Source organism: Misgurnus anguillicaudatus, chromosome 4, assembly GCF_027580225.2.
Source record: "Misgurnus anguillicaudatus chromosome 4, ASM2758022v2, whole genome shotgun sequence".
Lineage (NCBI taxonomy): Eukaryota > Metazoa > Chordata > Actinopteri > Cypriniformes > Cobitidae > Misgurnus > Misgurnus anguillicaudatus.
Genome location: NC_073340.2, coordinates 10,982,761 through 10,998,308, shown reverse-complemented (window position 1 = coordinate 10,998,308; position 15,548 = coordinate 10,982,761). Strand labels below are relative to the sequence as shown.

Sequence of the window (15,548 nt, the reverse complement as noted above, 5' to 3'; positions counted from 1 at the left end):
AACCGGTGCTTTGCTCTTTATTATCATCATCAATACTGCCTCCGCCCTCTGTCATTTCAAAATGGGGCGGGCTCATGTTTGGTTTAAAAGAGCGGTTACAAATTCAATGTGATTTCATTGGCCAACTTTACGGTCACTTTATGTCACCTCTAAAGTCTATTGGCTATGAGAAGTTGCCTACATTATCAGTAGCCAATCAGAGGGCTACGCGCGGATTTTTGAATTCGTTTCAAACATTGGGAGTTATCCGCCTTTTATCCCTCCGCCGGTAAACAAAAAAGTAATCCCTTATTTTTAAACTAAATTTTTGAAAAATTAACGTTTCGGTAAAGCGTGTATATGGTTTATTATTTATGATCCCATATTATATGTATTTATAAGTATATAACTGTTGGCTTGGTTCGTCTATTTTGCGGATGGATATATTTGACTGACCGTAGCGCGTGTCGGTGTGCACTGCTGTTGATAGTAGTGAGTTGGAGAAGAGCCGCAGCGATCGCGACGATAAACCTCATGCTGGATTAATGTGTTTTTATCAGTAAAGTCACTTGGCGTCGATGGGATATATTTTATTGTACTGATTTACGAAAACTCAGGTAATGGTTAAACGACGTTTTTAAACTGTTTTCATGTCACAGGTACAGATAAACTGCTGAAACGTTTTTACTGCAAGTTCTTTGCTATAAACAAATGCAAACGCGGTTTCATCAAACGATACCATTTAGTATTTTTATATTGTCACCAATATATGATACTCATTTGACCTGATTACTGAAATACCTTTAATAGTTTTGTTTCCGCCTGTTTTTTTTTTTGTTGTTTCTCGTTGGCCATGTGCTAATGGTTGCCAAATTATTTTACTCCCATCTATGTAACGTTACGCATGAAACTATTTTAGAATCTGTACATTAACATTGTATATTTAGATGTCTTGTGTGTGTGTTTAGTATGGACCATTACATTTCACGAGAAAACATATTACTGAGACATGAAATGTTACAATAAAATTTGCGAATTTGGCTCTTAACTGACATTTTTGTCTCTTTGTGTTAAATAAGGTAAGTTGTTTTAAAATGCCTTTGTTGGGGAAGATCGTGGTGATCAAGAGAAATGGAGAAGATGGCACTGAATTTCCCCTCACAGCGTCATGTCTTTTCGGGAGGTAAGTAAAGTAACAAGCATTATTTTAAAATGTAACGTTATTTGCCAGTATGAAGCACTGATGAGCATTAAAACAGATACGAGTTTAAACAATAACTTTTACGTTAATATCACTGCAACCCTTGGTTCTGTATGAAGACGATTAAAAAATACTTAAAAACGTTAACTTTAGATTAAATGCAAAAGCTTTTGCGACATGTGCTGTTTAAAACATTTGATGCCTGGCGGGTTGTTCGTTGGGTGTCAAATTATGCAGACCTATGTCTATATTAGCCAATCAGAATGCAGTATAGTAACTAAATGACAGGAAGTACGTATCGACGCACGTTGTATTGACACATGGTAGGACTGCATGGGATGTATGACTTTTTATTTACATTGCTTCATACCTAAAGGGATAGTTCACCCCAAAATATAAATGTTATTATAAATCACTGACCCCTGTGTCGTTCTAAACCACCAAGTTCTCCGATTGTCTTTAGAACACATTTTTGGATATTTTTGATGAAAACCCAGAGGCTCCTGTCTGTCTTATTGACTTCAGGTAGTATTACACTTCTTTTCCCCAGAAAAGAATGAAAGAAAGGTCTATATTTCATCAGTCGTTCAAAAATAATATGTACTGACTAGGGCTGCACGATTTGGGTAATTATCCCATTGCGATTAATGATGCTTATATTGCGATGCGCGGTTGCGATTATAATAAATGGTATCATGAGTCAACTTGATGGGTTTTAAGGAAAATCCACACACAGTTTAGTGATAATGCTAAAATGTGTATTTGTAAAACTAGAAATGTTGTCGAATTGCCACGTGATGTAGCAACTGCTCAGTGTCAGTAATCCTAAATCCAAAATACTGCCATACAACAGACGTAGAGTGTTTTTTTTAATCTACCAGATTACTGATCTCCTCTGCATCCATCTTCGCTCTGGTATTTCCGCGCTGCGCACACACAAGTGACGACGCATTTTTCTTTCTTTTTTTCAACAGCAAGGAAAATCATTAAACTGTTATCAGAAAGTTTGTGTTAACAAGTCCACACATTTATTTATTTAATATAATTGCAACATTTTGCTGTCATATAATCGCACAGGCTGACATTGCGATTGCAACGCGATTTATTGTGCAGCACTAGTATTGACGAGAAAACAAAACTAACAATTTTATTCAACAATTTGTTCTCGTTGGTTGTTCAGAGCGCGTTCACGACCAGAATATGGCACATGCTGCTGACGTAGTTGCCAATGTTGTTTTCCGGCAATATTTTTTATTTTATTTTTTATAAATTCGCAAATTACTTGCCAGCGTATTCTGTGTCTGTAGGTGACGTCAGCAGCATGCGCCGTAGTCTGGTCGTGAACACGCACTGAACAACCAACCACAAAAGGGATCCCGCAGGCCAATAACTGTGTAAACCCTGATTATGGAGCTTTGTTTTTAATAACAAACAGAATATTGTATAATTACAATCACTGACATTGCATTAGCATCAATAATACACAATTCACAGATTATGGGGGCATGAACACAAAAGTTTTTACGCCTGTGGCTGGCGTATGTTTTCAATCCTTTCCAATGGAAGCTCAGCGTTTTTCAAAAAAGCTAGTAGCTAGCATCCTGCGGTTTTGAGAGTTGAAAGATATTCAACTTTGGGTGAAAAGCTCAGTTCGTCAATGTCAGTTCTCACACGGCCATCCAATCACAGTGAAGGAAGGGCGGGACAAATATCACGACCACTAACCGGCACATCGTACAATGGCATTTGCCGTCCTCCAGGCATTTTCAGCCGCACACCCTGTAACGCATGTAGATATGAAAGGGAACATTAGTATAACTGCCTGTAGCTGTAGATTATATGACACAAGGTGTTATCTTAGTGGTTAAACTTTGGTTAGACAAACAGGATATCATTAGATATTTGGCTCAGGACAGTATGATGCCTTTGCTAAACAGCAGACTAGGTGATGCAAAAATGTATTTTTCACTATTTTATGCATTGAAACATTTGTAATATTAACTTTGTTTTTTAGGAAGCTGAACTGTGATATTCGCATTCAGCTGCCACAGGTGTCCAAAGAGCATTGTAGAATTGAGCTGAATGAAAATAAAGAGGTATGTGTAATGTATATATTATCGTCTTTCTTCCTCAAAACAAAAATCTGACAAAAATCTGAATGGAAGATTTCTCTTTTCCTGTTTCAGCTCATTTTGACAAATTTGAGCTCTGTGAACCCCACACTTATAAATGGAGAAGCCCTAGAACAGTCTGAACTATTGAAGAATGGTGATCTTATCACAATTATTGATCGTTCTTTCAGGTTTGAGTCCTGTAAATAATATTAATAAACATTGGTCATGTTCTTTGTTGAACATTGTTGTTGTTAATATTTTACAAAATAACTGATGTATTTGTCTTCAGGTTTGAGTACCCGCCTCCAAAGACACCGAAGAAAAAGAGGCTGTCCACGACTGGAAAAGACAAAACACCTCAGGTGTGTATGTGAACTGAACCGTTCTCGAGTACGTTTGACCCCCAAAGTTTGTTTAGTGTAACTAGTGTGATCGCGCTGTACCTGGGTGTGGTACATATAAAGCGTACACTTCTAGCGTACAATTCTAATAATGTTAGAATTTTAAATGTGGTGTGGTGCTTCTCACCCAGTGTGCAGCCCCCTTAACTGTTATGCTTGCAGAACCTCCTCCCATGACGCGAATTTCCACGTGAATGTATCGAATGACTAGAAATTAACTCGCGAGTAAACTAAAATGTTCAAGTGTCCAACTACGTGCGACTAGCGCGTTTTTGCCGCCTCTACAACGGCTGCTGGGAATGCACCATAAGAAACAATTTCTGTTCGAATAGGGCTTAAGTGGCACTCATAGTAAGATTGTTTAGAAATATCAAATAGAATTTAGACATATGGTATTGTACATGTATGTAAAATAAATATACTTTTGGCCTAGAATGTCTAGAAAATGGCAGGTATTCTGTGTATTATCTATTGCTTACTATTATTTTGGTCTTTTCTTCATGTAACAGGAGAAAAGCACCCCTGTTCCTGTGGAGAAAAGGAAGTCGGAGCATTCGATCGGTCAGTGACTATGAGATTGAATCAGTCTTGACAGTACTCTTTTAGAACTGTTTGCAATGTTTTTTCATGATTCATTTCATATAATTGATTTTGTGTGTATTTACAGACACCTGTTTAAAAGATGGAACCAATTTGCCTCAGCCTGTGGAGCAAACAGAGGAGACTGCAGATGATGAGAAACCTAAGAAGAACAGCATGTCTCCATTTGGTGAGCTTTGCCAAATGGTCAAGCAGGACCTGGCTGCTAAATCACCATGGAAGTCCGGGATAGCCAAGACACCTCTTGCAAGACCTCAAGTTAACCGTGAGGAGCTTGAAGTTCTCACAGATGCTAAAAGTGGTCCTGAACAGGTCATGACACCACCAGCCAAGAGGCGAAGATCCTCAAAAGGCAGTTTTGAAGATACGGCTGGAGATGCTGTTCCTCAAAGCTTACTGGAGGAAAAAACTGTTGAAGATATCCCATCGGTGGAGTCCAGCACCGCGTCACCTTTGGAGAAAAGTGGAACTCCTGTCTCTCAGAAGAAGAGGACACCCTCAAAAACACCTGAGAAGTTCAGTGCTGGTGAGGTAGTCCAGCAAATTCTTCTAGAGCCACAACCTGAGGAGAAAACCCCTAAATCACCTAAAAGGAGGAGAAGCAGTTCTGCTCTCCACATGTCCTCGAGTCAGCCTCAGACTCCAGTATCAGAGGAGAACACAGATGTAAAAGCGTCACCCAGAACATCCCCAAGATCAAATGCGGGCAAAAGGTTTCAAGTCCAAGATGTTCTGTCTGAGATGAAGAGTGTCACGTTTGCTTCTGAAGACAAAGATAAAGGTATTTTTTCCTTTTGTAAATGTGTGTGCTCATAAACAATGGACATTTAGGTAAAGGATGCAGACAATTTATTTACTGCCTACAAAGTGGTGAATAAAAACATTGTTGTTTCTTGTTTTACAGATACCACTTCAGTAACAGAAGAGTCACACACTAGTGTAACCGTTTTGAAATCAAAGAGAAAGCGGGTCTCCTTTGGAGGTCAGTTGAGTCCAGAGCTGTTTGACAAACGTCTGCCCCCCGATTCCCCTCTTCGCCGTGGAGCAACTCCAAGAAGAAGTCTGGGACCTTCTCAGAAACCCCAATCTCTCCTGCGAAGAGCATCCACCATTGGTCTTATGGTACAAAAAGATTTTGAGGCCGATTAAAGTTTTATATATAAAACCTTGAATGTGTTTATTGTAAAACACGTGTCTTGTTTTTTTTAGGCTCTTCGACTTAAGGAAATGGTTCCAGAGAGCCCCAAGTCTCAGCGTAGTCCTGCCAAGAAAGCTTCACCTAAACAGGCAGCTGCTGCCAAAAAGAGTCCATCTCCTGCCAAGAGGTCACCGGGTACTAAAGCTAAAACTCCGTCACCAAAACCTAAGAAGTCACCTTCTGGTACAGCCAAGGCCTCTTCACCGTCCTCCACCCCTGCTACACCCAAAACACCTGCATCTTCTAGGAGAGCTTCAACTTCAGCAATCAGTAACGGGTCTGTCCTCGAGACTCCAACTGTGCAGGGCAGATTTTCAGTTTCCCGTATTAGCACACCATCACCTGTCCAGGATCAGGTGGATGAATGTAAAGGAGATGCTGTAGAAGACGCACCTCAGGTGTCTGGAACACCGAAAATTCCATTACGGAGGAAAAGCATGAAATCCGCGAGAAAAACTCCCAAGAGTGCAATGAAAAGTGCACTTGAGGTCATACGATCAAGACGGAGTGGAGCATCACGGGCTAATCTTAAAGGTAAATGATTTAAACCATTTATGCTTCTCGGTTATATTTAGACAATCTTGAAATTAACATGTTACTGGTTTTGCTCCTCTTTTGAAAGTGTTGAACTCTTGGGCTGATATTGTGAAGTTTGGTCAGACCAAACCTCCGACAGAAGTTACAACTACGAGAAAAACTACAAAGAGCACTGTGGCCAAGAAGACAACTGTAGTTTCAAAGCCCAAGGTAAACTACAAGCTTATTTGATCATGTTCTGATTTGTATACATTTAAATGAGAGGTTTTGGCTCATGAACTGATTCATTTGATAACACCCTTGCAGACCCCGGCAAGGAGGCTGAAAGATGTCGTCAGCACTGGGCATGCCGCTTCTCCAGTCACCATTGTTGTTGGCAAGGCTCATTTAAGGACTAACCAGTCTGTTGGTGCTGCCCCTAAAATTGTGCCAAACTTGGCACTGTTCAAGAAGGACATGAAAATGGATGAGGATTTAACAGGTTTGTTTAATTTTGGGGAAGACTGTTAACATTTGAGAGCAATTTATGGTATGTTTCTAAGTACCTGTTTGCTTTTTCAAATATTTTGTGTTTTAGGTGTTGCAGACATTTTTAAAACTCCAGCTAAACCTATGGTTCCCATTAACAATGCATGCCCAGAGACCCCTGTGGATGAGTTTTCTGTCATGAAAACACCAGAAGAATCAGGTAGGTGTTTTGCACACTTGAATATGATCTACCGTGTAATGTTTTGCCGTTTTTATCAAATATTTCCTCTGCCCATGCAGGTGAGATGATAGTATCGCCATTGAGTGTGAAATCCACCGCTAAGCTTGATCGCTACGACAATGAAGCAGTAACCAGACTTCTTCTGGATAACCAGGATGGTAGTTTGTTAGGTGAAGACAGCCTTTCTCAAACTGCTGACAGCTCGCATGACACACAAGAACTCGTGGAAATGCTCCCAAGTGATGAGACCGAGGAAGAAGAGCAAGGTGTTCCTGAACAGGCAATCAAAACCCCAAAACAGGCCGCACCACCATCCTTGTGCCTCACTGGAGTCAAGCGCCTCATGAAAACACCCAAACAGAAGGCCGAACCAATTGAGGACCTAAGAGGAAAGCTGCTGAAGACCCCCAAAGCACCTAAACGTGCCCAGGAAGAGAATCTGGAAGGTGTCAAGGAAGTCCTCAAGACTCCCAAACACAGAGGAGTTGCAGTAGAAGACATGGTTGGAGTAAAACGAGTGATGCAGACACCGAAAGTGAAAAGCAACCCTGTACTTTGTGCAGCTGGGCTTAAAAGGCTCATGAAAACACCTCGGGAAAAGTCTGAGCAACACGAAGACCTCACTGGTGTGAAAGAACTGATGCAAACACCTAAATTAATGAGAGAGCCGGTGGAGGATGAGTTGGAGATGAAGAGATCTGTTGATGAGAAGAGTAAACTTGCTGAAGAAGATCTGATCGGCTCTGAACAAGTGATGAAGCACAAAGGACAACCAGTGGAAGATGAAATTGGAGAAAAGAGTTTGTTGCAGACCCCCAAAGAGAAGGTTGAGCTTGTGGAAGACTTGACTGGAGTGAAGGAGTTGATGAAGACTCCAAAGCAAAAAGGTGAACCTGTGAAAAATAAGTTTGGGATCAATAAACTGATGAAGACCCCTCGACAGAAACGGACACCGACAGAGGAGGAATTTACAGGCCTTAAGGAACTCGTTGAAGAACCTGAGATCAGCTCTGCTGTGACAACACAAAATAATGTGATTGAGCCTACTGAGGTAAACATCAGTGTTGCTCACTCGTTTTAACAGTAGATAGCATTTTCACACCTCTAGTATAAGCCTTACTTGTTTTTATGCTTTATAAAATGGTTTGTAATGATTCAAGTCATGCTTTATTGTTTGGAGACTATGCTTTGCATTGCATAGCACCCTATAGGTTGGGTCGGGTCAGCTTACTTTTGGGGGCTTTTCCACTGGGTACAGTACGTATTACCCCATACTTTTTTTAGTACCATCTCGGGTGAGGTTCTAGCGATCTGAGCTGATACTAAAACATGACGTGAAAATATCACTACCAAATATCACTAACCATCACTTCCCAAACTCCCTTTTAGCGGTGAAAAACATCCATAGGCTGAGAATCAGGAACACCATATTAGTGTTTTCCATACTTGCAGTTTGTAGCGGCACATGCATGCACGTCCGCATGTATGCATTTTTGCAAATTAAATGAGACTTAGTGGAGTGTGTCGACTGACGCTATGGGTGTTTATACAGAAACTGACAAATAAATGAATGTATGGGAAACATTGCATTCCAATGTTGCTCGCTCCCACTTTTTGTATGATGTCACAGCAGTAGGCAGCAGCAAAAATAACCACACACCTATGGGGGCTACTACTACCTGTGGGGTACTATGCAATGGAAAAGTGCCATTATATTCTTCAGTAAGGTGTTTTTTTAACATTAACTGATCATCATGTATGCAATTTTTAGGTACAAGAGCCTGTGACAGCTGTGGATAATGGCTCTGCTCTCATAGCAGCTAAAGGTGAGTTAGTTTGGATAATTAATAATTTTCATGCTAATAAAATGAAAAAAATTAATGAAAAAATTTGACACATTTTGTTAGTACCAGTGATGCAACAAAATGAAAGTTTTGGGCAGATACTGAAAATCCTGGATGCAAAATTCAAACCGAAAATTATAAAAAAAAAGTTTTTGTATAATTGTATTAATTCAATGATTCTAAAGCCTTATTCGGACGGGATTAGTTTTACAGGGGGACCTCTGAGAAAATCGTGCTTCTCAGAGGTCCTCTGTGTTTTTAATCCAGTCCGAATCGGCCATGTCTCTGTTTTTCTTTGACGACCTCCGTAAAAATTCCAGAGCAATTTGCATACTGTTTTTCGCCGAACTCAGAGGTTCCCTGAGAAATTTAATCCCGTCCGGATGCAAATGTCTGTGTTTGCCCGCAATATCTTTTGAAAACGCGGTTCATTTCGTGTTTTGGCCAACGTGATCTGCCGTAAGGTCTTACTAATGCGCGTATGTTGTATTTCCTGAGTCCCATTCATTCAGATATGGATGTTTTTTCGCATTCGGCAAAATAAAATAATTAAATTAAGACGAGCTGAATATCAAACACTGTTAAGACTAAACACTGTAATATCAGTTACATTTTAAGAAACTCCGTTCAATGTTGTTCAACTCCGAAATGGTAATGTTAATTAATAAAGATAATAAATTGTTATTAATCATTATTTCTTCATTTCTTTGGGTTTATTATAAGCAGACGGTTATATAAAACACGTAGGCTAACGTCACTTTAGTAGGATTTGTATATTTTATTTTGATTTGTTAAAATTACATGTTCTGTCATAATTTTACATTTAAAGCAAAATATTAAACATTACAAACACGCGTATCCAGAGCACGTGCTCTTTTGCAACGCCCAAATGCATGAAACAGACACTCTTATCTCTGGAATAGCCTGCATCATTTTAATCCCGTCCGAATCTGTACATAAAATCACAGACGTTCTGGGGGACACGTTGAAACTCAAACATTGTTTGGAAAACGAATCCCGTCCGAATAGGGCTTAAGTTGGACTACAAACCAATAAAATAATCCAACAAAAAAAAAGTAACACAACAAAATTGGACACTGAAAAATAAAAAGATAGCTTTACATTATTTAGATAAAAAGCTATTAAATTTGATTCTATTACATGCAATACAGTAGTAAAGTTACGCAGCAATTTGTTAATACTAAGTTTACTTTAGATTACGTACGTTATTCGTTTTGTGAACAGAAAACATGAAAATCATTTTTAATTAATAAAAATAATAAAAACATGTTTGACAAATTAAACTGATGGTGTATATTAAACACAAAGATAATCATGAGTGTAGTTTAATTCAGGCAGTATTGTGCTATTTGATTTATATGTTTGAGTTAAACTTTCCTTTTTGTTGTTAAATTTGTAACAATTTTCTACATTATCATTTTTAAAATGTAAATGTCATGTAAAATGCCCTGCTGCTGACTTTAAACTGAATAATGCTTAAAATAAAGGGTTATCTTTATTGTCTATCGCAGTAACTGTTTATCTAATTATTAGTTTACTTTAAAGATATTTTAATAGAACTGAGAATGTTATGGTTTGTTTTATTTATTTGATTTTCTTAACTTCTCTTGTAGATTTTGATATGGAATGTGACAAAGAAAATGTTTGCCCTGTTGAGCCCATGGAGACTGAAGTTTTAAAATCGGTGGATGCGCAGAGCACTGCTGCAGAAGTTGATCCACAACTGAAGAATGAAGCTGTGATCCCCCAAAAAGATAATTGTGACCAAATCGAAGAGGAGCCAGTTTCAGTTCAAGTTACTGATGTCTGTTCCTCTGAGGTAGTTGAAAACAACAAAGAGCAGTCTGAAGAAACTGTATGTATCTCTGAAAATAGCAGTGTAGCTACTGAAACTGCCCCATCTTCATCCGCTGCTGAGCAAGAAGAGGAGGTCATAAAATCTTCAGTCGCCAGCAAAACCCAGCGTGGCAGTCGAGGAAGAGCAGCACAGAAGTCCAAAGCACCTGCAGTGCTGTCATTAATTGATGAAAGTGGTCCACCTCCTTCTAGCCCTGGCAGAGGCAGGAGGGTGAAAAAGCTCATTGAAGTTCCAGAAATTGTTGCAAGCCCAGTCAGAAAATCTGCCCGTGGGAAAGTTCCCAAGCGCTGCTTTGAGGAAGAAGAGGCAAAGAATACTCAGGCTGTCCAAGCACCTGTTGACTCCATGAAAAATGAGATCTCGGACTCCCTACCTGCAGTTACCAAGACCAGGAGAGGAAGAAAAGCTCAAAAAGACGATGCTGAAATTGAACCTGCTGTTGATGCACAGTGTTCGGATGCAAAAGCAAGTGAAGAAGAGCAAGCCCCTGTTCCTAAAGCCGGCAGGAGGAAGATTAATAAAATGGAAAGCCAACCTTCAGAAGAGCAACAACAAACAACTGAAATTGTTTGTGAAGAAAATGCTGTTGCACCAGATGATGTCACTTTGCAGACTTCAGTAGTTCCTGAGGCTCCCACTGCTGCAACAAGAACTAGAAAGGGAAGGACAACAAAGAAGGAAAGCTTAAAAGAACCCGAGCCCACCCCAACTTTGGAAAGTGATATGACGAGCACTGACGTTGTAGTGGCTGAGAAGCCACAAGCTTCCGTGGCAAAGTCAGGGCGAGGTAGGTCGTCTAAAAAAGAAACCGTCAAGGACAAAGCTTTGGATGAGGATCCTAAGGTTGAGGTCAAAGTTGACAGTCAAGAAGATCCTGAGGCACCAGTGGTCAAGTCTGGCAGAGGACGAAAAGCCAAACAGCAGAAACCACAAATGGCTGAAGAAGATGATAAACAGGCTTCTGTAGAGTCCAGCACAGATGTAGTCGTGACCGAGGAACCCGTAACAGAGGTGAAATCTGTCAGAAGAGGTAGACAAGCAAAACAATCAAAAGAGAGTGTTTCCATTGAGGCTGAGGAGAACGTTGTCAGTGCGATAAAACAAGCAGAGGTCCCTGTTGTGAAATCTGTGCGAAAAAGGGGAGCTGCTGCAAAGGAAGTTGAAATCGTGGCAGAAGTTCCTGTCAAAAGAGGTCGCCGTGCTGTTGTTGATCCCACACCTTCTGTTGCTGTAGTGTCCGGTCGTGGCCGTAAAGCTGTTAACAAGCCAGAACCAGAGGTTACAGAGGAAACCGCTTCATCTGAAGAACAAGTTAAGTCTGTTAAACAGACCAGGAGAACAGCAAAAGATTCAACAAAAAATGAAAACCCAACACAGGCTAGTTCTGAATGTGTTGCTGTTGTGAATACTGCACCAGAGAAGGTAGGAAGAGGAAGTCGTGGCAAAAAAGAGAAGGGTTCAACCAAGGACACCCCTAAAAGCCTTACTAATGAATCTGCTGCAGCTGTGGAAGACTGTGAAGTGAAACCCTCAAAAACTGTCAACTGGAGTCCAGATTTGGTTGTCTCTAAAGACATTGAAAAGGTTGAACCATCTACAGATGTAAAAGAAGCACAGCTGAAGAAATCCAAAGTGTCGTCTGCCAAGGTCTCAACAGAAACCGATCAATCGGTCGATCCGCCACCCAGAGGCCGCAGAGGTAGAGGAGCAAAAAAAGAAGAGGAACCCTCTGTTGAAGACTGTCCAGAAGAGGTTCAGATAAAAGCCAAACCACTGAGGAGAGGGAAAGCAGTGGCTTCAACAGTACCTAAATCAGAACCCATTGACAACAAGGCATCAACTCCTCTTAAAAGGAAAAGGAACGAGGTGTTGGATGAAACTGAAGACCAAGTAGATAAAGAACCTTTGCCAAAGAGAAGAGGTAGAATGGCCAACACCACTGAAGTCCCCAGCAAAGAGAAAACCCCTGAAGTTGAACCCACGCCTAAGAAGACTAGTAAAAGAACAGCAAGAGGACAGAGCAAGGCGGCTCAGGAACCTGATCCAGAACCTGCTCCAGAGTCCATTTCAGGTGAGCCTACTATTGGTGTTTGCTTATGTGTATATAGCAGAGGCATTACAGAAAATAGCAGGGCCATAGTTGCAAAGTAACATAGAAGATCTTAAAAACCATAAAATGTTTTATCGTTACATTGAGGACATAGTTAAGGGATGGGTGAAAATGGTCTAGGGCAGGGCTATTCAAATCTTACCCTGGAGCTACACCTGTTTGAAGTTAATAGAGTCAGCAAAGTCAGTTTTGAGAAAGTTCAAGAGATTTTTGATGGTTTAAAAGCAACATCACCGCATCCATATCTTAAAATCACTGATAAAACTAATAGATTTAGCACACACACAATATCTATAGGAAAAATATATGTTAAACTTTCTTTTATTGTTTGATTGACATTGAGACAGACCGCTTTAAGATCTACTGTAATGCAAGGATCTAATATCACACATCAGATATTTTTCCCAACAGTTAACCAAACATTCTCTTAAAGGGATAATTCACTATTTTTAAAATATGCTCATTTTCCAGCTCCCCTAGAGTTAAACATTTGATTTTGACCGTTTTTGGAATCCATTCAGCTGATCTCCAGAGTGTGGCAGTACCACTTTTAGCATAGCTTAGCATAATCAATTGAATCGGATTAGACCATTAGCATCGCGCAAAAAAATAACCAAAGAGTTTCGATGTTTTTCCTATTTAAAAACTTGACTCCTCTGTAGTTACATCGTGTACTAAGACAGACAGAAAATTAAAAGTTGTGATTTTTTATAGGCAGATATGGTTAGGAACTATACTCTCATTCTGACGTAATAATCAAGGACTTTGCTGCTGTAACATGGCTGCAGCAGGCGTAGTGATATTACGCAGTGCCTGAAAATAGTCCCCTGTTATTCAAAGTAACCAAGGGGACTATTTTCGGGCAGTGCATAATATCAACTGGGTATGTGTTACATTTGAAATTGTGTTTTTGCAGTAACACGCTTTGTTTTCATACAGGTCCAAGCACTCGTAAAGGCAGAAGTGTAAAGAAAACAGAAGAAGTGGACTCTACTGTGGCAGCTCCTGTCAGACGCACCAGGAGAAAGTAAAGCACTGATCTTACAGAGTGGTCTTAATCTTCAACCTTAGGAAGAAAAGTTTTAGTTTTATATTTTTTGACCTTTTTGATTATGACTTTCTATATCTACAAGATTATTTTTTTGTCCGTGTAATTTTAGTTGATTTTATATCGAGGAAAAAATGAGTAATGTTTATGTACATTTTATCCAGTGTTTTATATACGTTTTTGTTACATTCCTCTTCCTTTTTAACCTTGAGGCATTAAAGCATACTGGAAAACTCGATTTTTCAGCTTCATGTATGAACAAAAATGTTTTAAGACTTTCTACCTATGTACTGTTAATTTTCATCCATTCCCTGTTCTTTGTTTTTAAAGATATTAAAAAAATGTAAAAATATGACATGAAAACATTAAACATGCTGCTGGCACTGACTGCATCATAACGGTCCTGTACATGCTGGAATGTTTTCATTAAAAATGTCATTGTTCATCTGAAGTTTTTATTTTTATCTTGAGGTTTACAAATTCAAATTAATCATACACATTTTAGCAAACTAGATGATGTAGTGAACTTGGCTGTCTATAAATTGTAAAGGGCATTTTCCTACTGAAAGAATAGTTGTAGAGTTGATTAAGACAGTGGTTCCCAAACTTTTTCAGCATGCGGCCCCCCTTGTGTACTGTGCATTGCTTCGCGGCCCCCCAAAGAAAATTTGTGACAAAAAACTGAAAAATAAAAAAACATTAAATTATACAAAAAGTAGTCCTTTTGGTTAGTAGCCTTATTTTTTTTAGGTTTAATTACACAGAATTCATTATAAATTAAGGTATTTCATAAAATGTTATAAAACTGGGGCCCCCCTGGCACCATCTCGCGGCCTCCACTTTGAAAACCACTGGATTAAGAGGATGTTTACCCATCGACTGTATAACATGTAAGAGTATGATAGTGTCATCAATACCACAGTAAACATCCTTATGTTGAGGTGGACGGGATTATCAATGTGTAAAGTACAATTTGAGTGTAGAAACTTAGAAATAACTCGCTTTGGATACCAAATCAACTTTACATCGTAAAGTGGACCTTTCACAAGACTTTTTTTAAGACGTAAAATAAATCTTTGGTGTCCCCAGATTACATATCAAAATACCATATAGATAATGTATTGTAACATGTTAAAAATGATGCTTTGTAGGTGTGAGCCAAAATTTGCTGTTTTTGGGTGTGTCCTTTTTAACGCAAATAAGCTGATGAAGCACAAACACTGATCGACATGATGGTGGTTTTTGAAATTGAATCTTTTTTTCTCAAGATTGCAGTCCTGTGGTTGGAAAGTGCAGATTAAGGGGCGGTTTTATAATAATAATATCCCTTTTTCACATCACAAGGTGGAAAAATTTCAATAATTACCTATATTTTCACATGCTTGCAGAGAATGGTTTACCAAAACTAGGTTGCTGGTTTGATCTTTTTCATATTTTCTAGGTTGATAGAAGCACTGGGGACCCAATTATAGCACTTAAACATGGAAAAAAAGTCAGATTTTCATTATATGTCCCCTTTAAACTTTAACAAAATAACACTAGTTAGTACATTCTCAAAGATCATTCCTCTACTGCAGTGTTTCTCACCTCGGAGCCTCAAGTTGACACTTTGACATGTGACAAATACCCAGATATCACTTCATAATATTTCAAATACCACAAATATGATAAAGCAAGCTTTAGAATAAGCTTAAACTTTTGCTACTTTAATAACAAATATAGTTGAGTAAAAGTTGTAAGTGGAGGGGGGCATTAAAGGGATAGTTCACCTAAAAATTAAAATTCTGTTATCATTTACTCACTCTTTGTCCTTACAAATCTTTATACATTTCTTTGTTCTGATGAATACGAAGGAAGATATTTTAAGGAATGTTTGTTACTAATCGATCATGAGCCCCATTCACTTCCATAGTAGGAGAAAATAATAC

General features: G+C 39.1%; 1 protein-coding gene across 1 annotated transcript; it reads left to right on the top strand.

Moving 5' to 3' along the window:
- Nucleotides 1-332: 332 nt before the first annotated feature.
- Nucleotides 333-14,071, top strand: mki67 (marker of proliferation Ki-67). Its single transcript, XM_073866672.1, has 16 exons — nt 333-596; nt 1,059-1,162; nt 3,195-3,276; nt 3,367-3,482; nt 3,584-3,656; nt 4,202-4,256; nt 4,363-5,076; nt 5,200-5,417; nt 5,505-6,027; nt 6,116-6,240; nt 6,337-6,511; nt 6,608-6,718; nt 6,799-7,790; nt 8,511-8,565; nt 10,218-12,533; nt 13,512-14,071. Exons 2-16 carry the CDS (start codon nt 1,074-1,076, stop codon nt 13,601-13,603), a joined length of 5,736 nt encoding a protein of 1,911 aa, XP_073722773.1. The 5' UTR covers nt 333-596; nt 1,059-1,073; the 3' UTR covers nt 13,604-14,071.
- The last annotated feature ends 1,477 nt before the right edge of the window (nt 14,072-15,548 follow it).